At 48.8% G+C, this 24,579-nt stretch overlaps 1 protein-coding gene across 2 annotated transcripts; it reads right to left on the bottom strand.

Moving 5' to 3' along the window:
* Positions 1-948: 948 nt before the first annotated feature.
* Positions 949-24,579, bottom strand: MSANTD2 (Myb/SANT DNA binding domain containing 2). 2 transcript variants are annotated; one of them, XM_058819144.1, is made up of 6 exons: positions 14,859-14,886; positions 13,459-13,541; positions 12,797-12,842; positions 11,939-12,197; positions 9,849-9,909; positions 949-2,638 (listed from the first exon to the last, which is right to left on the bottom strand). In XM_058819144.1, the coding sequence occupies exons 3-6, from the start codon at positions 12,806-12,808 to the stop codon at positions 1,786-1,788; spliced, it is 1,185 nt and encodes a 394-aa protein (XP_058675127.1). In that variant the 5' UTR covers positions 12,809-12,842; positions 13,459-13,541; positions 14,859-14,886; the 3' UTR covers positions 949-1,785. The 2 variants fall into 2 exon arrangements, with proteins under 2 accessions (XP_058675127.1, XP_058675126.1); XM_058819143.1 differs by lacking the exons at positions 12,797-12,842; positions 13,459-13,541; positions 14,859-14,886 and adding an exon at positions 24,100-24,579.

Consider the following 24,579-nt stretch of genomic DNA (forward strand, 5'->3'; position numbering starts at 1 on the left):
TGGTTCTCGGGAGCCTCGGGTGGATCCTGCCCGGCTCAGCCAGGGTTATCCCGGTCCTCGATCAGAGCAGGGTCAGACCTCGAAGCCCCAGCAGAGATTAGACGCTGGCGGAGGAGGAGGAGGAGGAGGCGGTGGGGGCAGAATTAATCCCTCCTCGCCCTCGCCGCCCCCCCGTAAATCCAGCCTGGCCTCCAGCACTGCAGGATCCCGGCAGCAAGGAGGCTTTGGGGATCGACCTGGCTTGATCCCACCGGGACCCCACCTCTCCCTGACAGCATCCTCAGCCTCTGATGCACCCCATGCTCCCAACTCAGCAGCTTTGGGGCAACTCACCTCGTTCTCCCTCTAGCTGAAGGCTGGGAGCGTTGGTGAGCCACTGGTGACCTGCTCCCTTTCCTCACTCCACATCTCAGGGCTCAAAGGTGATGCCAACTTCCAGATGGGCACTGACCCTCACTTCTTTCAAGGATTCTGGGAACCTCTGCAGGGAAAGCAACCAGCTCTGGCGGTGCTCACCCCTCATTAAAAAAAATCTAGCAATTCCTCCAACAATGACCCCAGGAGCAAAGCCCTGATGGGAAAATCCACAGAGAAGAGCTCGGCATCTCCCCAAACTGCCCCAGAGAAGGAGAAGGATGTGTGGAAAGCTCTGTACGTGTTTGTTTGATTTTATTAGGACCGACACATTCATCGTATGTCACAATGTCACCGATGGATGAGCTCCAGGAAATAAAACCCACCGGCCCCGGCGCGGGGCTGGAGCAGGAACACGCTGAAAAGGCATAAATGCGTCCTCCCCCACCCCCCTCCCTCTCCCTCCCCCTCCCCACCTTCCCCTTCTCACAGCTTTGATTGTATCCATAAGCAATGGGTCGACAACAAAACAAATAAAAATAATCATTGTTTTTTCCCAGCTGCCAAGTTGTTCTCACAGAGAGTTTTGGAACTCGATTGAAAGGAAAACAAAAGAAAAGGAAAAAAGGAGACTGAAAGGAGAAGAAGACAAAAAAAGGGTAAAAAGTGAAAATAGAAATAATAAAAATAAAAGAAGCAAAAGAAAAAAAAAACAAAGGAAAATGATACAGGAATTTAAAAAACAAACAAAAAAGACAAGACAAAAAGAAGATAAAAAAAGAGGAACAGAGAGAAAAAGAAAAAGAAGAGAAAAAGGAGAGAAATAAGAGAAAAAAAAGATTAAAAAAAGACAGTAAAGAGAAAAATAGGGAAAAAATAGTGAGGAAAAAATAAAAAAGCCAGGAATTATTTTAATGTTATAAAAATAAAATAAAATAAAATAAAAGCAGATATGGCAACGCTACTAAGGATGTGGAATACGTCACGGAACCCAAAGTCTTTGCAGGCAACACTGTTTGGAGAGAGGAGAACACTCGATGGTGAAAAAAGTGAAGTCCTAAATTATATACAAGGTATCTAAGGGTGGCTTTGAAAAACAGTCCCTGGCCCGGAGTTGGGTTTTCCCTCGCCGTTATCTATTGCTTATTGAGTCAGATCCAGAGGAACACCTAGAGACGGATGCATCCAAATGAGACACCGTGGGATAGAGGAAAGCCCAAGCCCTCAGGGGCGGTCTGAAATCGCCGTGTGCACTGTCCCGTGTGGAATGTACCGAGGCCGCCCCGCGGGCCGGGCGCTGCTCGCGGCCCCGCAGAGGGGAGCGCCCGCGGCCCCGCGGCGCCGCCAGGCCGAAAAGTCCCCGTGCCCCGGCGGGATCCCAGTGAGATGGAAAACGGAGCGCGAAGCCCTGATCCTTATGAAGGACGAGACTCAGTTGTTAAATTTTAAGGGGTACCCGATGGCTTTTTCCAGGCACTCTACCAAAGAGCCAGCAGACAGAAAATCCCTCTCCACTTCCACAAATTTGATGTAGATGGATTTGGGTGAGACGCCGGGCTCTACGACGCAGTTCTGAGATAAAAAGGCGTTGATCCCGACCCAATCTTTGCTGAAGGTTTTGGTGTTTGCCTGGAAGTGTAAAAACAGGCACTGCTGGAGAGTCCGGACCTCGGCGATGCCGAGGTAACAGTAGATAATCCGGGCAGATTCCATATCCACCCGGAGGGAGGCCTGTGGGGAGGGCACCTCCAGCTCCCCTGGAGTCTCATTGCCGGGGTCGGGCGCCCGGTGCTCGGCCAGAGGGGAGGGGAGCTTCTCGTGGCACTCCTCATATCCAATGGCGTACAGGCCGGGGCTTTTTGGGATCCCTCCTGGTAATAAATACTGCACCACGTTCCCTCCAGTGGGCTTGGAGTGAGCGATGGGAATCCAGTCGATCTCCATGTGCAGCTCCAAGCATCGGGCTTCGCTGATGGTGATCTCCAGGAATTTGTAATAAACATTTTTCCAGTTCATTTTCTGTACTCGGGTCATGATCACCCGACCCTCGGGTTTTTCTGAGTTGAAATATTCCCGGAGCCGCTTGCCCAGGGGCACCTGGGAGCTGATCTCGGCGTAGTGGTAACGGATATCCTCCTTCCAGCGGGTGTTGTAGCCAATGCCAAAAATGGCCAGTTTGTTGGAAAGGTGGAGCCTGGAGAAGTCCGTCCAGCTCTGAAACAGCTCCCACTTCAGCTGGACCGACTCCAAGATTTGCATAATGTTCTGCATGACGTCACGCTTCCTGCAAATGAAGAAATGGAGAGAAGCATAAAGGCATCAGAGCTGAAAGCTTTCCCAGGGAATGCACCAACATTCAGAAAATGTTAATCCCCATCAGCTTTCTTGCCTGACTTTTCTTACTACTACATTTCTGGGGTAGTTTATAGGTTGTAAACAATGTCCTGATGAAGGAATTTTAAATTAATCTTGACAAAACAAAACCAAACCCAACCCCAACTCCTCCTGATATCAAAGCATCTCCAAGGAAGCATGTATCTGGCACTGCTGAATAAACACACACTTAACTACTGGGTCATTCCTTACAATCCTGGGCTTCTCTCAGCGCATGGTTCATGAGCTGCATCCCAAACTCACAACTGCCACTCAAAACACTTCTGCCTCGTTGTTATCCCCAAATTAATGCCAGCAAATGGGACTGTGACTGCAAAAACCCCAATGGGAGCATGAAGCCACTCCCAAGGGCCCTGTCCCTGTGCTGGGGGGGAAGCACAGCTCAAGGGACCAAGCCCCTGGAGCAGAAGAGGCTCCCAGACACATCCCAGATGCTGTGGGATGGACAGTGGCAATCCCTCCAGACAGCCAATTACGAAATCCCCACGCTCCCAAAAATGTGTTTTCACTCCCAGCAGCAAGGTTTCAGAGAGGGGTTTACATCAGGAGAGAGCATCTGTGTGCACCTGCAGCGAGCTGGAACAGCTTCCTCCAGGATAAATGAGACCATTAGGGTGTAATTAGCTGGTAGGAAGAACTCCTAATTTGGGAAGTTATTGTCCTATAATGAAAGCTGTAGAAGATAATGCAACTTGTTTGCTAACAGAGAAATCTCTCTTGGTGCAACAAATGGGATGTAAAAGATCTTTCCATGCAGCTCTCCTTCCTTTATCCATTGTGCCACATCTGGAAAGCTGAACTGGGGAGACCTCTGCACTCCCAGGAGGATTTTTTTCCTTCCACATCTCACCAGGAGGACATACTGTACCAGGTGACACAGGTCTTGTGCAGGGCACACACAAATTTCCCTGCTCCTGCAGGTTCCTCAAGATCCCTTGAACTGCCTAAAACCAGCCCTTCCCAACAGCTTCCCAGGGGGTCCAGCACCAGACTGGTGAGGGACACGAAGCCTCTAAGAGCACATACAACACCCCACAACCAAGGCTGATCCTGGCAGGTACATTCCTGCCCAATAAAAAATAAAAATATCATCTGTGGGGATGAGGTCTTTTTCCATCATAATGTATGTAAGGGTTCAAAGAAAACTGGACTAGGAGCTGCAGAGCCTTCCTGTGGTGCTGGAGAGGCCCTACTTCAGAGACTTTCATTCCAAAAAACCTTTTACAGGTCTAACTACAAGGCATGTGATTCTGGCAAGGTTCTCCAACTGCTGGGTGTCCTCTGGGCTCAGGACACAGAGCTCTGGTTTAACATCTGATGCTTGGTGCACACCACCTGCAAACCTCACCTGTGCTGGCCAAGCCCCCCTGAGCGTTTCTGAGCATCCAGGTTGGGACAGCTCCCTCCTCACAGTGACACCAGCACCACATCTCTCACCACCTCATCAACCTCACCTGCCTTGTAGGACCAACCATGTCAGAAGTTCCCTGAGAAGACCTTCAAAGGCATTTTGGGAAGTACATTTCCACCACCACTGGAGTGTACCTGAGTTTCTAGAGCACTGAGGAGGGACAGGCTGGACAAGCAGAGCCCAGGGGTTCTTAAAAACATTGATTCCATCAGCACTGAAGTTCTGTTTCTTACTACAAGTTATTCTGAGGAGTCAGTTCCACTACCTGGCAGTAATGGAGAGGAATCTCAGACAAGAAGAATATGTGAGGTAAATGGAAATGGATTTGGGGTAAACAAACACTGGCAAAACTCATTTAAAACTTCCCTGAAGCTTTGCCATGCTTGGAAAATATCTTTTTGAGGCTTCTGGAAGTGCAAGTTTACCTTCTGGGCACAAGGGGGTAGGACAGCCAAGGGGACAGGGCAATGCTGGAGCACAGCTCAGTGTCTCAGCACTGGCACACACAATCCACTCCTGACAGCAGCTCAGCTCCAGTTATTCCCTCCCCAAGGCAAAGACAGGAGAGCACGGCGTGGGCAGGTTTTCATTCAACAGCTGAGGAGCAGAGTGAGGAATGAAAGCAAAGCCCCCACCTTTATTAAGTGCACTATAAATACTCTGCTCGGTTTAGCTCGGCACAACCCAGACCCAGCTCGGCTGCATTAGTCACTGCAACTGCTCCTGCAGGGGTGGGAATCACTGCATGGGAGCTGAGCTTCAGCAGCAGACTGAAGGGCTTTCCACAAGGAACTCACTGCTTTCAGCACAGAGGAGAACAGGGGAAAATGAATTTTAAGTAGTTTTGCTTCTCAGGTTTAGCATCTTCTTGCTTTTGCCAGGACCCAACTTGGCTGAGCTTTGCATTCCCAGGATCTTGACAACTTAGCCAAGCAAAAGTACCATCAGCAGTAAAAATTACTATTATTTAATTATGTATTCATGTAATTTTCATTCATTCATCAATTTAAAATTATTTATTAAACATGTACTTATGTATTTGCTTTATTTGTATTGTTAATATTATAAATTTTTTAGGAGGACAATGGGAGCTGAGCAGAGGGTTTAACCTGTTACGTGTCTCAGGACAATCTCACTTTTCAGCTGCAGAAGGTGCCCTAGAGCTGGATTTTCCCTCATCATCAAACCATCACCTCCCTGCTGGAGTCTGGGACCTGCCTTTCTTCCTCCTTGGAAGCTTTTGCAATTCAAATGAGGAAAGACTTGAGACAAGAGTAGGCGCAAATTTGTTCTGAGGCAGACTTCAAAGGGCCCAGAGCAGCTGCTTGCAGAGAAGATCCACGAGCTTTCTCTAGTTCATCTTCCCAAAGCCAGCAGAAATCAAACCACTTCTCAAAGTCTCTAAGTACTACTTCACTTTTCAAAGCAGTTTATTTGGAGACAACAGCCAAGGGCAGGCAACAACAGAGCTGACATGGGGAAGGAGCATCCTGAGGGAGGATGGGCCATGGACACAGGTTACCTACTGCCCTTTGCTTCCATGCCGTCAAAAATAAACTGAAAGGTGGGAAGCCCCTGTGTGTCACAGACTCAGAACACTTTGGCCTGCAAGGGACCTAAAAAACTCATCTTGCTCCCATCCCTGCCATGGAGAGGGACAGATTCCACCAGTCCAGGTTGATCCAAGCCCTGTCCAGCCTGGCCTTGGGCACTGCCAGGGATCCAGGGGCAGCCACAGCTGCTCTGGGCACCCTGTGCCAGGGCCTGCCCACCCTCACAGGGAACAATTCCCAATTCCCAATATCCCATCCAGCCCTGCCCTCTGGCACTGGGAGCCATTCCCTGTGTCCTGTCCCTCCATCCCTTGTCCCTAGTCCCTCTCCAGCTCTCCTGGAGCCCCTTCAGGCCCTGGCAGGGGCTCTGAGCTCTCCCTGGAGCCTTCCCCAGGTAAACACTCAAAGCTTTCCCAGCCTAACTCCAGAGCAGAGGGGCTCTGGCCCTTGCAGCACCTTTCCCTGTCCCCCTAGAGGAGCCCATGGCTCTTTCTGTGTCACTTGGAGACACAGTGCCTGAGTGGGGGCAGCTGTGCTGTCCCACACTGCTGGGAAGTTCAGAGGAGATGGGATATCTGCCCTCTGACACCCAGGCAGGTTGTACACGTGCTGTAACTAAAAGCTATCCATAGAATGCCCACTAAATCCCTAAAGCTGCAATTGGCCTTTTTTCCTCCCAGATTTATAACTCACTTTTCCCCAGCCCTTTCAGTATTTTGGGGCTGTGTGACACCTTATCTTCATCCAGCCCTCCTTCATCCATAAAAATAACCATTGGTTATATTCATTAATTGGTACTTGAGGAACCTGGTCCAGACATTCCCTATCCCTTTCTCCTTTGCTCACATCCATTCCCATTCCCACAGCACTTGAGTGATGGCAAAAACTTCTGTAAGGTTTTCTGTGCTGTTTAGGTGACCTGGAAAGGCCCAGGGATGGCCTTGAAGAGCCCGGCGCTTCAAAGGACGAGGAGAGACTTCTGATCTTGTCTCGGTCTTGGTGTTTATTAATTGTTTATCTAAAAGATTTTCTCCCGCCCGACAGAGGTCTGCACAGCAAGTCAGCCATGGGCACACTCCCCAAGCCCCCGGGGCGGTCACTTATCTTTATACCCAAAGTTACGTGTACAATATTTATCATTTTTCTCCAATACCTTCTACCCTTATTAACCGGTGCACTTTTAGTAATAACCAATCCCAAAGTGCCACCACCACCACAGAAGATGGAGGCCAAGAAGAAGAAGAAGAAGAACAGGACACACCCCAATTCCTCCATCTTACTTCTTTAGACCCCCCTGTACCAAAATCCTAAACCCTGTGTTTTACACTTTAACTAACTTATCCCTTCACCATACACCCAGTGAATTCCTCCCAGTCCTCATACAGGTCTCATCTCTGGTGCAGGATCAAAGTCCAGCCACCAGACACTTCTGGCAACATTCCAGGATTCCCGAGCCCCCCAAGGGTGGTCTCGGCCACTCTGCACCTCAGTCCTGAGGTGCTGAGATCCCACAACTTCCTGTTATGAGCACAAGCAAACTGCACCAACACAAACTCAGCACTGCCCAGGGCAGGGAGTTCCTGGAGCCATTGCTGTGCTGAGTCCTTGGGGATCTGAGGAGAGAAGGAGACACCAGTGCTGGGGTTTAAACAGCTCTTGGCTCTCACACAGACCTGCACTGGCACCTGCAGCAACGTGCTCGCCTTCCCTGAGCTCCTGCTCCATGGCTGAGGGACAGCCTGGGATCCAGAGGGATCGGGACAAGCTCAGTCAGTGGCCTTGGGGAATCTCATGAGGTTGAACACCAAGGGCAGGTGCTGCACCTGGGCCAGGGCAACCCCCAGGATCATCCAGGCTGGGGATGGAGGGATGGAGAGCAGCTCTGGGAAAGCCCCTGGGGTGCAGGTGGGGGAGAGCTGGACAGGCCCTGGCCCAGAACCCACCTGTGCTGGGCTGACCCCCAGCCTGGGCAGCAGGGCAGGGGGGGATTCTGCCCCTCTGCCCCCCAGGTGAGACCCCACCTGCAGAGCTGCCCCCAGCTCGGGGCTCCCAGCACAGGGAGGAGCTGGAGCTGCTGGAGGAGCCCAGAGGAGGCCACGGAGATGCTGCAAGGAATGGAGCTCCTCTGCTCTGGAGCCAGCCTGGGAGAGATAGGAGTGATTATCTGGAGGGGAGAAGCTCTGGGGAAAGCTGGGGAGGGACTCGTGACAGTGGATGGAGTGACAGGACAAGGGGGAGTGCCTTCCCACTGCCAGAGGGCAGGGCTGGATGGGATATTGGGAATTGGGAATTGTTCCCTGTGAGGGTGGGCAGGCCCTGGCACAGGTGCCCAGAGCAGCTGTGGCTGCCCCTGGATCCCTGGCAGTGCCAAGGCCAGGCTGGATGGGGCTGGGAGCAGCCTGGGACAGTGGGAGCTGTCCCTGCCATGGCAGAGGGTTGGAATGAGATGGTCCCTTTAAGGTCCCTTCCAACTCAAACTATTCTGGAATTCTGTTTCTCTATGTCCAAAAGCACACCACAAGTTTCTCCAGGATTTGAATGATTTCTGGAGACAATTTCTGCTGAAAATCTGCCCTTGACCAAGAAAACAACTTTGAAGTAGGCTATCTGCATTTCAAAATGCCGTGCAAGGAGGTGAAAGAGTTTGACAACTATTTATCTACTGTGGCTTTTAGATGAAATTTTATTTTTTAAGATAATAAATAAATACCCAGCTTATCTTTGTATCAGCTGTGCATCTTCTGACTGCTTTTAACCTACTGAGTCAGAGTTTACAAGTTCCTTCTCCTCACAGACAAGGGGAAAAGCAGCTTTTAGCAAATCTGTGCATTGGAAAATGCTCTGTGCTTCCACTCTGCACGTAGGATGAGTTTATCACTGGCATGCTTCACAAAATGCCCCAGAGTTCAGAGACTCCACTGCATTTTAGAGGGAATTTGTGGGGAAAAATGAACATAAAACTTTAAAAGGTCTCATTTACGAAAATCTAATTCAGCTGTTCATGCACACATTAAAACTTGGAAGAGAAGACTCATGCGGTCCAAGCCTTCACCTCAGAAAATTCAGGATTATTTGCTATGCAGCTCCTTAAAGGTAAAATTATTCCAGAACAGCACGAAGAAACTGTTCAAAGTGGCAGCAACAAAGTTTATACTGAAAAAAGCTATTTTTCTCCAGGTTGTCCCTAAGTTGCTAAAAATGAATTTGCTCCATGTGAAGAAAAAAATCACTTTTGGCTATGTGAATATCCACCTGAAGTGAAGAGTTTACCAAAGCTACTCTACTGTCATGGAAGCTTCTTGTTAATTATTTTTCTTTTAAAATTATTTTTATTTTCTCAAGTTATTTTAAATTCATTCCTCTTCTTACTTATTTATATTTATGTTAAATATTTTAGATAATTTTGTTTTCATTGAGTTCCAGTACAAAGCCTCTGTTCTATATGACTCATCAGGGATGTTCTATTGCTGTTCCCAGTGCTGGTGACCTCCTACCCTACAGCAGCTGATTTTCTACCATGGAAAATCCCAGTAACACTAAAACCCACTGGTGTGGGAGCTCCTGTGAGAAACCCCAAAGGATCTGTGAGTCTGGGCTCACTCCCACTGCAGACAGACCCACAACCACCCCTAAAGGCTGGCAGAAAGCTGCCCTGCACAGAGCAAATACAGCACAATTCCTTTCATTTTTGGGAATGCTCTGTGTTATTGTTGGAGAGCAAGGGAGAGTCAAAGCATTCAAAAAGCTCCAGTGTTTGGTAGATTAAACCCAGCCAAAAGGTTACCAGGAAGGTCTGGAAAGTTATAAAAATGAAAGTCAGAGACTCCCAAGCTTTGGCACACTTTCCCACCAAGGAAAGGAGCTGCTCTCGTGGATTCTATCCATGGTTTCAGTCCTCACATCCATGTAGTAAGTCTTGTTTTATTTTCTGAATGGCAAAGCCAAGGAGAAACAGAGTTGTGAAGCTTTTCAGCTGTTCTGAGGTAATGGGAATAATGCATAAAGCAGATTCAACTGTATGAATAGTCTTGCACAATGTATTTATAATTATAAACAGAAGTTTCAAATATCCTCTCCTCCTGCACATTATCCCCAGGGAAATACATTCCAGGGTAAAACATTCATAAATTACTTACTGCGTGTCTTCTGAAGATTCCTGTTTTATCTTTAATGTTCTTTTCGTGGTAGGCATTTCATCTGAAAGGTAAAATTCCAACACATAATTAGATTTTAAATAATGTTCTTAGAGCTTTTTTTTTTTAAGAGCTTGAAATTAAATAAAAAATAACTCTGAGTTGCTTCCTAAGCCAGGCAGTCTGCTGGAGTTCTACATGAGACAGCTCCAGCTCCTACACCCTCTGTAATTGATTGAGTTTTTCTTTAACTTGGAAAAGATATGGTCATTTAGGTTTGGAGAGAGATTCAGATCCTTTCATGGACAAGGCTCCAGTCCCATCCATTAAATCACACATTGACAGAATTGCAAACTACATTGTTTCAAGGGAAAAAAAACAAGAAAAAGCAATTCTGTTTCTAATGGCACACTTCAAGAGGAAGCAGCAGCAGAACTGCATCTGTGTTCAATTCAGAGCTTGTGTGCCAAGTGCTTTGCTCACAACTCCTGAGCATGAAGGGCATCATCAGCCCAAGCTCACGCAAATGTCCCCAAACTGGTGACAAACCAGGAGATCCCAGCTTGACTCACCACAACAAGCCACACCAGACAGAATTAGCCATCATTTCCATACGTTTTGTAACGTTTTTCTTCTCCCCACTGTTTCTCTCCCACATATTTCTGACTTTTAAATCCCCCAGGGAAGGAGTCTGAGGAACTGGAATGTGGTTAACAGCCAACTTGCAAATTTTAACATTAAACTGCGATCTGAGGCTCTTCCAAAGCATCCTGACTCACCAGTCCCCCAAACACAGATGTGTACAGACACCCAACTGCATCTCCTCTCCCTCTTTCATCCCATAAATGGGGAAAAACAGCCTTTACACAATTCACCTTCTTCACTTGCATCTCCAGTGGATCTGATCAGCTTAAAGCTCCTGCTGTGAAAAAAACCTGCTCAGGGTAAGGGAGGAACACGCACCCATAAAAGCAGTAGCTTGAGAGAAATGTGCCTCAAGAAAGCCACTTCTTCCCAGAACTCCTCAGATTGGAGTGTATCTTCTATCAGGGATGTTGTACCCTGATCTGTTTAACAAAGTTCAAAAAGCCATGAGCAACAATTAAATCTCCAAGTTAATTTAAAAATTGACTTTTATGCAATAATTCAGGAAGAAAAGCACGTGGAAGAGTTTGGTTTAGGTCTCAAACATCAAGTGTGAGCTTGCTTGCTATTTTTTCATTTTAAAAAAGGCCACACCTCTGGATATAGATATATTGACATGTTTAATATCAATATATCAAGGTAAATAAGAAAGAGCAACATTTTTTACAGTTGTTGGTGTTACCAGCAGCAGGCTGAAGCCCTGTTCACAATTTAAGTAAATGATGTTTGAATGGTAACACCCAGGTACCACTGGGAGGGAAAATATCTCCTGAATCCCAAGAGAGAAAATAAAACTGGGAGTGAAAGGACAGACAGGGAAGCTGTCACCTCTGCTGTTTCTGGGCAAACAGCCCTTCTTTCCTCCAGTCCTGATCCATGATTTGCTTTTGATTAAGTGAGGAATTTCTGTCCCTTTTCTCTCCAAGGATGTGTTTAGCACTGTGTGTCACAGGCATGTTTTATGAAAAATCCTTTCCTTATGATTTTTTCTCCTGAGAAGTTGAGAGGCCTCAGGAACAAAACGTAAACAATGGTTATCTGCTGCTGTGGAATGCAACAGGTGCATCTGGGATTGGTCTCATTTGGTTGTTTCTAATTAATGGCCAATTGCAGTCAGCTGTCCGGACTGTCTCGGTCAGTCCCAAACCTTTGTTATCATTCTTTCTTTTTCTATTCTTAGCTAGCCTTCTGATGGAATCCTTTCTTCTATTTTTTTAGTATAGTTTTAATATAATATATATCATAAAATAATAATAAATCAAGCCTTCTGAACATGGAGTCAGATCCTCGTCTCTTCCCTCAACCTAAGACCCCTGAGAACACGGTCTCAACACGGACCCCTGAGCACATTCTGAGAGGTGAAAGCTGGCACAGAGATGTGTGTGCCAGACCCCCAGGAGCACAGGTGAAGCCCAGGGAGGCAGATGTGCCAAGATGGGATTTCTTACCCAGCTCCTGCTCGCCAGTCTGGTAGCAGTGAAGATCCTGGCTGTGGTTTCCCCAGTCCTCCTGAGAGTATTCCTCCATGGTGCTGCCATCTGACTCCAGTTCCTGGTACAGACCACTGCTGTTGATGAGGACGGGCTGGCAGGGCTGGGAGTCCCATCCTCCCTGCCCAAACACCTGCTCCAGCTGCTCAAAGGTGTAGCTGCTTTTCCTCTTGCCCACGCCGTGCTCCTTGACGCGGCTGTAGCACCTGCGGAGGGTCTGAGAGAGAGAGGCAGCTCAGTCAGGGCTGTGGGGCTGGACCAGCACACAGGCACCCACACACACTCACACAGGCAGAGTTTAGGGCTTTGGGGGTTATTTCTGTTGGTCATATTTGCCCCATGTTCATGAGCAATGCTCCCAAATTAATCTACACCCACCAGGAAGCATCATATAGATCCAACATTCCCGCTTAGCGTTAACATCCATGACACAGGACAAGTTGTGTAGCAGCTACAGATTCCTCAGATTTAATTTGAGTAATTTATTCTCTTTCTTGCTTAAAAAAAAAAAAAAAATAAAATCCCCAGATCTCCTATGGATGCAGGGAAAAAAAAATAAAATAAAAATACCAAGAGCCCCCCAGTCAGAGACACCAATCAGCCAGGAAAATGCACACCTACTACGAGGAGGAGAAAGCAGAGCTGGTGTTGTGCCCACAGCTTGGAGAGGGGAAAGCAGGGAGGAGAGAGAAAGGAAAACAGAAAGATTTCCCCCAAAAGCAAAGACAGTCCAACCTTCCTTACTCTGGTAAGAAGACACAAGGTACAAAATGGATATGCCTAAGCTATTCAGCTAGGAAAATATTTATTACTTACATATTTTTGCATTCCTTACTAACTCACTCTGTCTCTTGTGAAGCTGCTGAAATTTAAAAGAGGTCAAATCAATAATGCTCCCAGTTCTCAGACTTTGATATCAAGCATCAAGTAAGTAACAGCACTGAGGTGGCTTGGTAAGAGCTGGGGCAGAACCTCCCACAGATGCCAAAGCCTCACCCAGTTCTGGTGATCCCTTTGACACCCCACATCAAGGGCTAAGCCACTTCACTGCTGCTGGATAAGCCTATGGTTCCATCCACGTTTTCCCCCTAATCTGGAGCAAAACACAACAACTTGGGGGTAAAAAAACTAAAGCTTTCTACACAACCCTCAGTGTGGTTTTAATTCTACCACTGCTCTGATTTTGAAAGACAATTATATGCCCCAGGTTTTCTGGATCTTGGGTGTTTTTTCAGATTGGTAAACTGCTAGAAAACATTAACTTTTAAAGAAATTAAATTTATCAGATTGCTGAGGTTCTAACTTGAACGGCAAAGCTGTCTCCAGAAATCAAGAGAAGCATTAATTTGGGAAGGACTAATTCTGCTCCCTTGCTTTCTGCAGGAGGACTGTAATGGACAAATCATTACAAAAACTATGTGGTTTTTTTCTCCCCCCAAAGAAAGGAACTTTTAAAACTCCAGAAAGCTGGAACCTACCTAATGCTCCTCACACACTGGTTTAACAGCATCAGCAGCAAAGGGATACATTTCTAACCAGTTTCCTCCTGAGATTCAGAGCCCTGGGGGCAGAAGCAAAACCGCTAAGCAGCAAGTCAGTATTACCCTGCTGTTTCAAACAAAAACACACGAAAACAAGACAAAATAAAAAATAACCCATATAAACACACAGGCAACAACAGGCATGAGTTATTCCACGGTTTAAGGTGGAACCCTTCCCACTTTTGCCACAACTACCTCAGGATAAACAGGCAGATCCTCTTTGGATGGACACCAGCACATTTTAACTTTCTGTCTGTGAGCAGGGTGGAAAACAACCTGCTGTGCAATCTGGCACCAAAACCCAGCCTGGAAACCTGTTGGCATTTGCTGGTGCAAGAGGGATCCCTCAGGCTGGGGTATAGATGCATTTGGTTGTTAGAATTCACCTTTCTCACTCCAATTTCTCTCTGTTCAGCTCAAATCTCACTGACCAATAAGGTCAAAGTCATTTCACTCCCGTAACTCTAAAATCCACCCAAGTTAGATTTTTTAAAATTTATTTCCCAGGCCCCAGCTCTTGTACCTGTGCCAGCTTATCCATAGGAGTTAAACATGGATTTAGAGCCTCCAGCTGAATTTATTAGCAGCCTTCAAGTGAAAGGAACTGTTTCCAAAGCATCCCTACGCTTGGCCAAGCCCTCTGGGGATGCCCCACACCCTCAGCCACTCTATTTTCACACCCTATTTTCAGCATGTGCTTCAAACATCTCTCCCCACCAATGGGGTTATGGAGGATCCCACAATAGGTTGTAGCCTAGTAGTAATTAATTATTTCAGTCAGGCTGCAATCTGGCTTATTTTACTATCAAAATAATTTAGCAGCAAGTCAATGCAAACAAGTAGAAAAACTAAAGGGAGCAACACAGGAAGGGGGATGAAAATAAATGAGCAACAGAGTGACTGCTCATTATTGATACTTTTGGGGGTACTGCCCAGATGCTCACCTGGCTGTGTTAGCTCTGCTTCTGCAAGCAGGTAACCTCAAATTTGAGGGAAATAATCTCAAATATAGGGACTTCCAAAGCACCAAAGGGCCTGTGGCTAAGCAGATGGTGGCTCTTTGGTCTTGTGTGCTGGAGAACCAAGATTCCTGCTAGCTCTTTGTTCTTGGAGGCTCTCCTCAGTGTCTCCAACAGGCAGCTCCTACAACTTCCCTTCAAATACCACGAGTCAGCCTTGCTTCATGTAAATCCACAGGCTTCTCTTCTTCAGAGAGCCTGCTAAGACCTAAATAATTGCTCAGACCTCAGGAAACCTGGACATTTTATCACCCTCAACCTTTCTCTCACCATTTCATTCTGCTCTCCAAGATCTAAGATCTGGTTTTTCTTACGCACCTCCTCTACTCCTCCCGGTGTCCAGCTCAACTCCTGCTCCGTGGCTCCTGAAGTGCACACACACAGATTGATACAGATACAGAAAGCAGGAAATGTAGGACAAGTAACTGAAAACAGACCTGATCACTGCCCAGTGACTGCTCAGACTGGAAGAGACCGAGGCTTTTGCTTATTGTTCTGCAACACTGCCTGCAACACGAACACACATTATCCCCACTTAATTCATCATCAGGAAAACCAAAGGAGGAGACAGTCACAAAGCTCATTGTGGGTTTTCTCACCATTTCTAACTCACGAGTCCTCATCTCTACAAGTGAAGCCACCGAAGAACCTGGAGCTCTGCAGGAACTGCAGGATGAGGATGAGAAAAACCTTTAGGAAGGCTGCAGACATGGTCCTCCTCCCAGCACAAAAGTAAGATGAGAGAGGACCAGACCACAGCAAGCTTTTTGTATAAAACCTGAGGTTGTCCAACATGGAATGCCAGATCCCTGATCTGAGACAGGCTCTTACTCAGGGGGAAGCTATGGGCTCTGCAGAGCAGTTTGGTGGCCTGTGGCTGTGTCCACATTTTAAGTTGATTAATTTACAGCAACCTAAAGGGGTCCAGAGCACCACCTAGCACAACACTCAGCTTCAAAAAGGCTCTTTTACTTAATGTAGAAGAGTTCTCAGCTTTATATCCCAAATAAAGAACAGCAGTGCCAAACAGCTCCCTCCCTCATCACGCCAGGATACTCACAGGAAACACAAGGTGAAACTACACTGGGACAAAAGAAACAGCTTTTGAAGCTTGGAGTGGTTGTAGGGAACAGTGAAAGGTCTCAAAGCCTCCATTTTTAAGTTCCTGGGAGCAGAAGGTAACAAATCTGTGCAATAACTTCAGCTCATGAACTTTTAGGTTAAAAGCTATGTGCAAGGCAGGAGAACACAAGACTTACATGGGGTATTGCCTCAACATGGCCCATTTCTGTGGTTTATCAAAAAGAAAATGAGAAGAGCAGCACCTCAAACTCTTGGGAGAGCCACACACCACTGCAGGAAGGCAGCTGATGACACCAATGCAACTCCAGCATTCCAAACAGGAATATCCCTCTGCAGAATGTGAGAACCCAGCAGTCAAACGGCCCCCAAGAGTTCAGGGTCAGTCCCAGGAGCTGCCACAGCCCAATCTGCAAAGGCTCCAGCCCCACAGCTGGCTGCACATCTGCACTGTCCCCAAGCACAGCACTGGGACACGATGGCTGTCACAGTGAATCACTCTCTGTATCAAACAGCAAGGCCATGGCTGTGTCCTGATTTACCCAAACACACAAGGACTTCCTGAAGCCTCAGAGGAAAAGCAATGGGAATGCCCTCACATGAGGGGAGAAGGGTTGGGGGTAAATACAGATAAGGTGATTGTCCTGACTGAGGTAAGAACAAAGCTCTCTTTGGACCATGAAGAAGCCAAGTCACCCTGGCAGACACAGGGAGGGGGACATCAGCTGAGGCAGGGCAGACTCAGGTTTTTGTTAGGGAGAGCTGAAACTGAACAAAAACTCACAGCCACCACTGCCAGTTGCTAAATCACAATTAAACATAATACAAAATACACCCCTCTTGCCTGGACAGGAATTATTTACACCAATTTGTAAATCACAATTAAACATAATACAAAAGAAACCCCTCTTGCCTGGCCAGGAATTATTTACACCAATTTGTAAATCACAATTAAACATAATACAAAATAAACCCCTCTTGCCTGCACAGGAATTATTTACAGAAGCTGCACAGCAAGCTGCAGAGGTCAGCCCCCATGAGACAGGACTTTGCCAAGAGGGAATGAAGTTGGGGTTTCACAGGCTGTGTCCCATCAGGGTGAGGACAGCAGTGACATGTGGGGCTGTGACAGCAGAGCCCACAGTGCTGTGAGCTCAAATCCACAACCTGCGAAGATGCTCCACTGCTTGCTGCTATCAGAATGCTCAGGAGGATCCTCAGACCCTCAGCAGGGATTTGTTGCTATTTGAGCCAGACCCCTGGAGAGGAGACTCCAGCACTGCCTCAGAAAGGCTGCCAGCTGGGCACCTCTGGCTCTCAATGCTCCTGGTTTTCTTCAATCAGAACTGGATGAAAAGAACAGGAATGAACCTGTTAGAGCTTGAGAAGGCAGAGAAGCACAACCAGACCCACCAAGCCAAGGACTTTGTAGAGTTTGGATGTAGTGGGTGGTGCTCCAGACAGAGCTCAGCTTGCAGAGATCACAGGGTCACAGAATATCCTGAGTTGGAGGGACCCACAAGGATCACCCAGTCCAACTCCTGCCCTGCCCAGACACCCCAACAATCCCACCCTGTGTCTCAGGGTGTTGCCCAAATGCTCTGGAGCTCTTGCAGGATCAGTGCCATGACCATTCCATGGGAAGCCTGTGTAGGTACCCAACCACCCTCTGGGGAAAGAACCTTTTCCTGATACCCACCCTAAATGGATGAGATGCCTGAGTGAGCTCCACTTGCCCCTGACGTGACCTGTTCCAACATTCCTGACTTTGGAGCAATGAAAGCCACACCTGAGCAGGTCACCTTGTCTTTGGAAACAAACTCATTCCAAAAATCAAAGTTGAAGTTGTATGCATCTACTTGTGATCAGGACAAACAGCATTACACCACTCACAAAACCAGACCTTTAAGGAAAACTCAAACTGCAGCAGCCTGGATGAAAAGAGGTCTGAGATGTACTCAAGAAACCATATCTATGCAAGCCTTGAGAGATCACAGACTCAAATCTCTGCTGGTCCTCACTCAAGTGAATGGAGGGAGACCACAAGCCCATCCAGCAGAGGAAGAGCAGCACAAATCATTCCACGGGTGGGAGGGAAAACCCTGCTGTCCAAAATGAGCTTCACTGAAGGGCAGAAAGCACCAACATGGGCAGCACCACAAGGGAAATGGCTTGTGTTGTTCAGAACCCTAAAACACTTCACATCCAACAGTGTCCCAGCTGTGTGTGACCTGAGGTCTCTAGAGGAATGTCCACACCACTCCAAGTGCTGTGAAAATGTTACCAAGGAGACCAATCCCTAAATCCATGGGAAAAAGCTGGAACTGAAATACCAAAAGTGACTCAAACCCCAACTTTCACCACCAGTGGGGCAAGGTTTGGTAACAGGTGAGACCACAGCACCCAGAAAGCTTTGTCTGCTTGGCCCTCCAAATTTACACACTCAGCAAAGGGAGGGGAGCAGGAATCTGCCCCTGTGACAGCACTTGAAGCACAGTGAGGATTTTTAACATCTTCCCAAGTCCTCCATGGTCAGAGAGCACTACAGGAGAAAATTGTGTGTGCCCAGTCTAGGATTTAATGTTCCCAAATCTCCCTAAATGAGATTTAATGCTCAAGTTTTGCCAATCTGTCCTCCTGCAATGAGTTCCTGACCATGAGGTGTTTCTGTCTCAACAAGACAACCTCCCAGCTCCCTCTGGGAATCATTCTGCACCCATGGAATGAGCAGTGCATGGCCCAGGTACACCAGAATGATCAGATGTATTCCAGACACACAACACAGCTGCAGAAGCCACTGGATTGTAAAGACACAAATCTTGCATGTGCAATTCAAGCCACATTCTTACCAGCACAACAGCACTCTGGGAATACCCCAGCTGAGAGCAAATCCAAGAGTGTTCATTCCACAGGACACTCACATCCCAGAAATGCTCCTCTGCCACAGCCCCACAAAGGATTGAAACAATTCAATCTGCTCTTTGGCACTGAAGGTTTATTTTTTCCTGCTGTAAATGTCAACAAAAAGTTGCTCCCACCTACCAGAGCACATGAGATCCTCCAGTGAGAAGCTGGGCTGCTGGGAGGGATTCAAGGAATGGCAGCCTGGAAAACCCAGCACATCTGAATCTATTTAAGCCAAGGGAAGAAGGGGAGGTAACCTGAACACCAACACACATCACAGCCCAGGGAAATAAGGGGATGGGGAGCTGGGAGTGAGATAAACTCAAGATAAAGACACCACATTGAAAAGAAATAGAAACCCAGAGTCATGGAATTGGTTGGGGTGGAAGTGACCTTAAAGCTCATCTTGGTCCAACCCTCCTGCCATGGCAGGGACACCTTCCACCATCCCAGGGTGCTCCAAGCCCTGTCCAGCCTGGTCTTGGACACTTCCAGGGATCCAGGGGCAGCCACAGCTGCTCTGGACAGCCCATGCCAGGGCCTCAGCAGCCTCACAGGAAGAATTGTTTCCTAATATCCCATCTATCCCTGCCCTGTCACTGGGAAGACATTTCCACTGGCTCTTCCACCCCAGGCCCTTGTAGAAAGTCCCTCTCCATCCTTATCAGCTCAAATCAAAGGCAAAGTTGCTTTGAAGGTGGATGCTTGGCATGAAATGCACCCAGGCTCCATCATTTGACATTTCAGGATCACCAGGACAGCCCCTCCACTCACTGCAGCCAAGGAGGGAATTCTGGCTGAAATCCTCTCATGTCCAGCAGCTCACAGCAAGCATTCCTTCTGAGACAGCTGTGCTGGAGCAGCTTTTCCTGCCTTAAAAACAACTCCATGCAAGGTTTACAGATTGTTTGCATCACAGAGCAGCTAAAACCACAGCCCCCTTACAAACAAGCCCCACCATCATCATGTTTGTGTTGCCTAAAGCAAGAAATACCAACAGCTGAAAGTCAGGTGTGATTTTGCATCCCTTCCCATTTCATGTGGGTTTGTGGCACTCCCATCTATGATTTATTCTTTCTGAAGCACTCAACCAGCATCTTCAAGGTATTTCTTTTCCTTTTGAAGAACAAATTACTTTTGTGGACAACCACAACCCAACCAAAACCTCCAGTCACCCATTTGAGAACAAGAGGAAGTTGTTACACACACAAAAAACCTCAAAAACAGCAGAACTGGATTGGCAGTGACACTTGGGAATTCCTGCAGTCAGGAGTTAAGATGTTGGAACTGCTGCTCTTTGAATCAATGGGTTGGCATTGACTCTGGGAAAGGCAAAATAAAAGCAGAATTCACATTTCTGCAGTAGCTGAAGAAATGACATTTAAAAAATGCCCTGAAATTAGTTTTAACAGCAGCTTCTGAGAAGGGATTTGTCTCTGCTGGGGAAAGGCTCTCCAGCCAGAGGATTTCCACCCTGCAATGCTCTCTCAGCCCAAGTGAGCCATGTGCCATCAGCAGGATGAGTCTTTGATCCACCTTCCATCCAGATGCAAGCAAGAGAAGCAGAAAATTTCCCACGGGTTTAAAAAAAACCTTAAAATCTGGTATTGAGGAACAACTGGAGCCCATTATTTCAAGAACATTATTTTAAAACTAAACAAACCTTTACTGCCTGAAAACACCCCTTGACTCCCACAGCTCTGAGTGCAGCACCTGAGCTCTCCTGTGCTTCCCAGAGCATCCCAGTGGAAGAGGATGAAGTGATGGAGTTCCACACACTGATGGAACATGTTCCATGCACCCTGTGACCTCCAAGCTGTGTGTGGCCTTCACACAACTCATTTTCCCATGCTTAAACTCCCAGCAAACCTCCTGCTCCTTAGTGGAAGCATCACCCAGTGCAGGGCACAGGATCCTAGCAAGATTTGGCCAAATATTCCATCACCTGCCTTAAAATCCCAGCTCTAAAGTCAAACCTGAAAACAAACAGCTCTGCATGTGCTGCTGTGGGAAGGTGATGAGTTTCAGGATAGAAAACAAGGCTAAATCCTTGCTCAGGAACACAGGGAACAGGAAAGGGCTGGATGGAAAGAACAGAGAGTGGCACTGAACAAGCAAGGATTAAGGACAGAACGTGATTTGAAGGGGTGAGGATGCTATGGCACACAAGACAGCAGAAATCAAGATGTTCCATTCTTCCTGCAGCTCCCAACTGCAGAGCTACCCAAGCCACAAATCTTAGAGCCACCAAGTCAGACTCAAGGTCTCTTTCCAAAGGAAAAGCTGCTGGAACATTTGTATGTGAATCCTTAAATTTGAAATGCCAAAATGGTCCCTAAATTTGAAACAGACCCTCCCAGAGCAGCTCCAACCTGACAGCAGCCTCTGATGTGCAGAAAAGCAGATGCAGATGGTGAGAGACAGGCAAAAATCTGCACTGGGACCTTTCTGCACACCCTGTTTGAATTAAGAGAGAATGCACCCATGCCATACAACTGGAAAACCCTCTGCTCACAAGCTGATTTGTTCCTTTCCAGCTCAAGTGGCTGTTGAGACTCAAGATTTGGTGTGTCCAGGGAATGCAGGTGTTCCCAAGGAAAGCAGTATGGCATCCTTATCTAAATTCATTTAAAAACCAGCTGAACCTGGAATGTTTGCAGCACCATTTATTATCCAGCAGCAAAGCCTTGAGCTCTGTCCCTTGATGGGCATTAAGTATCCTATAAAATCATGGAAACACAGAACATTTTGGGTAATAAATGGGACAATGCAGCTCCTTCATCATCTCCCCAGTCCTGTTTTGAGTGAGGAGGATTCCAAGGTGCCTGTGCCCTCCTCTTGCTCCTGCAGCAATGACAATCCTCCTGCTCCATCCCAGAGGAATCCATGCATGACCCCTCCACATCCAGGAGTGACTTCTGTTTGTGGTGGACCATGGAAATGCCAAGCAGCCAATCCTGCCTGGAATCCTACAAAAACTGGGATTTTAGGGTTGGCAACAGCTCCCATAACAACTATCTCAGCCATCCCTGGAACAAGGGAAATTCTTGACACCCAGGAGAGCTCACAGCTCCCAACAAGGGCTCATTTCCCAGCAATTCCAGCCCAAAACCCCCTGAGAGCACAAAGGAAAAGCCACATTGCTGCTGCAGGACTGTGCTGAGGAAGGGCCTCACTGTGGGGTCCAGGAGATGCAAAGTTTGGGTGGATGGTGCCAGGGACAGCACCAGCATTCCTGCAGCTGCTGCTGCCCTGCACATGGCCTGAGGAGAGGCCAGGCTGTGCACAGGGGCACTCATGGATGGAACATAGATAATTCCCTTCCAGAGTGTTGAAGGAGAGCCCAGCCTGATGTTCTGCAATCTAGAAACACCTAACAGGTCTGTCAGGAGCTGTTGTTGGTGATAAATATCAGCCTTGAGCTCTTTTTCTGCTCTTTGATGGGTGGTTTCTTCCAAGCTTAAACATTTCAGGGGCAAAGATGTGTTCAAGCCTCACCTCTGAGGAAAAGTGGGAGAACCCTCAGCTGCAAGGAGCTCAAATTGCTGGGAGTCCCAAAATCAGCTCCATCCAAACCCAGAGAGCCAGTTCTGGGCTGCTCTGACAGTGAGGTGACACCTCACGAGCTGCCAGCACACCCCAAAACTGGGGCTGGGGACCTCAACAGCACTGACTGCCATCCCCATCACAGCCCAAAACCACTGCACAAAGCCAGAGCACCTCAAGGAACTTTTCCATCATGCAACTGCCTCTGGCAAAGCTCACATAAGAGCTGATTCATGCAACAAGCACCTTGAGAGCCACCAGAAAAACCTCACAGAATGACCAGGTTGGAAGAGACCTTCAAGATCATTGAGTCCAACCCAACCCAAATATCTCAACTAAACCCTGGCACCCAGTGCCACATCCAGGCTTTGCTAAACACATCCAGGGATGGAGACTCCACCACCTCCCTGGGCAGAACATTCCAGAATTTTATCACTCTTTCTGTGAAAAACTTTTCCCTGCTATCCAACCTGTATTTCCCTTGTACAGCTCAAGGCTGTGTGCTCTGGTTCTGTCAGAGGGACTCCAAGAGGCTTTGCAGAGCAGCAACTTTCCTCTCCAAAAATATTTGAGTGTGCTCAAGGGAAAAAGGTCCCTGAGCAGCAAACACACAGACATGAGGGAAATACATCCCTGAAATACATCCAGAACCCAAAATTTCTATAGAAAGTGGGTTTGCTTTGAGTACCTATTCCAGGACAGGCTGCTCTAATCAACAGGGATCAAAGTGGAAATTTCTCACTCTCAGACACTCCTGATGTTGCAGCATCCCTAATTCCATGTATGTTGCAAGTTAAAGGCAGCCCAGGTGTTCCCACCTGAACAGCCCCAGCAGGTGTTGTTAAGGGATGGGAAGAGGAAGGGAGAAACAACCAGTTCACTGAGCCCCAGCAATAACAAAACATTTATTTCTCACTCCATCTGAATTGGCTGCAGGAGCCCAATGGGTGAGGAAAGGAGAAATCAGAGCCAGAGGGAGATCAGAGTGTGTAAATCATCCTCCCAAACATCATCCACATTTACAAACTCAAGCCCCACAGCCATTTCCACATCATCCAGTGTCTCCTCTCTGTAAAAGGAGGATGGACAAAGGGGCTGCTCCCAAAGCAGGAACCAAACCCAGCCCTTTTCTCCAGGGAATGATGGAACTGGAAAGGCCCCTCTGGAGAGCACAGCTCATGGGGCTGTTCATCAATCACTCAGGAGCTCTGTGAAGCCACAGAACATCCCTGTTGAGCCAGCAGACTCCACAAAACAACTCCACAGCAAAGGGCAGAGCCAGGAGTGCAAGAGCAAGCAGAGCCACCCCTTGTTACTGGGGGAACTGGGAGCTCTGTTTTCCCAAGGGGGGCACAGGGAGCAGCCAGGGCCAGCCCCTCATGGCCAGGGGACGCTGGGGGACCCAGGAGGGGACAGAGCCAAGCACGGCACCCACAGCACTTGGGGCCAAAGGAGGACACCCAGGGGAAGGATCCTGCTGGGGCTGTGGGACACAAACAACTGGGATGCTGTGTCCCTCCCCACTCAGCACCATGGGATGCTGCCACAGCCCAGCCACGGGAGAGGAGCTGAACCCCTGGGGAGCAGTGCCCGTGTCCCAAAGGTGCTGCTGGAGGCTACAGGGACAAGGCAGGGACCCAGAGGAGGTGGCAGCCAGGAGACACCACTGGAACCACGGAGAGCCAGGCAATGGGACACCCTGCAGGCAGGGCAAGGGCTGGGCTCAGTGCTGGGGAGAACCTCCAGAAAACTGCAGCGTGGACACCCCGAGAGGCCCAGCCCTGGGGACTCGGTGCCCCCAAATCCAGGGCCGAAGGACAGACTGACACCCAGAGCCAGCGCCAGAGGATGCTCAGGACAGATCCCGAGGGACTGAACCGCCGGGACGCGGTGCCCCAGGAGCAGAGAACGCTCAGGAGCGGCTCTGCAGGGAATCGATCCCGGAGCTCACCCAGCCTGGGGCGGGCACGGGCACCCCCGGCCCACCCTCCCCTCCCGCCCCGGGCCGCGCCGCCGCCCCCCGGGGTACCTTGATGCGCTCCCGGCACTGGGACGGGGTGCGCTCGTAGCCCAGCTCGGCCAGGGCGCGGGAGACGCGCTCGTACATGGCGGGCCCGGGCGCTTTGCTGCCGAACACGGTGCCCGCTCCCTCCAGCTGCTGGTACCGCGCCTCCACCAGCCGCTCGTTGCCCCACACGGCGATCAGCGCGTTGGTCTCCGCCGGCGTCCAGGACATCCCGCGGCACGCGGCGGCCGCGGCGGCGGCGGCGGCGCCGCCGGGCGAGAAGGAGACGGAGGGCGAGGCCCCGCCGCGGGCGCCCAGCGCGGCCCCGCCGGCCGCCGGCCCCGCGCCCAGCGGGGAGGCGCCGCTGGGCGTGGAGGGGTCGGACAGGCTGGGGTTGCCGTCGCTGAGCGCGCCCGGTGAGCCCGGCGACAGCACCTCCATCTTGGGGACGCGGAGCGGTGGCTCGGCCGGTGGGAGCTGCGAGGAGCCGCAGGGCGCCGCCAT

The sequence above is a fragment of the Ammospiza caudacuta genome, chromosome 23 (genome assembly GCF_027887145.1).
Source record: "Ammospiza caudacuta isolate bAmmCau1 chromosome 23, bAmmCau1.pri, whole genome shotgun sequence".
Classification (NCBI taxonomy): domain Eukaryota; kingdom Metazoa; phylum Chordata; class Aves; order Passeriformes; family Passerellidae; genus Ammospiza; species Ammospiza caudacuta.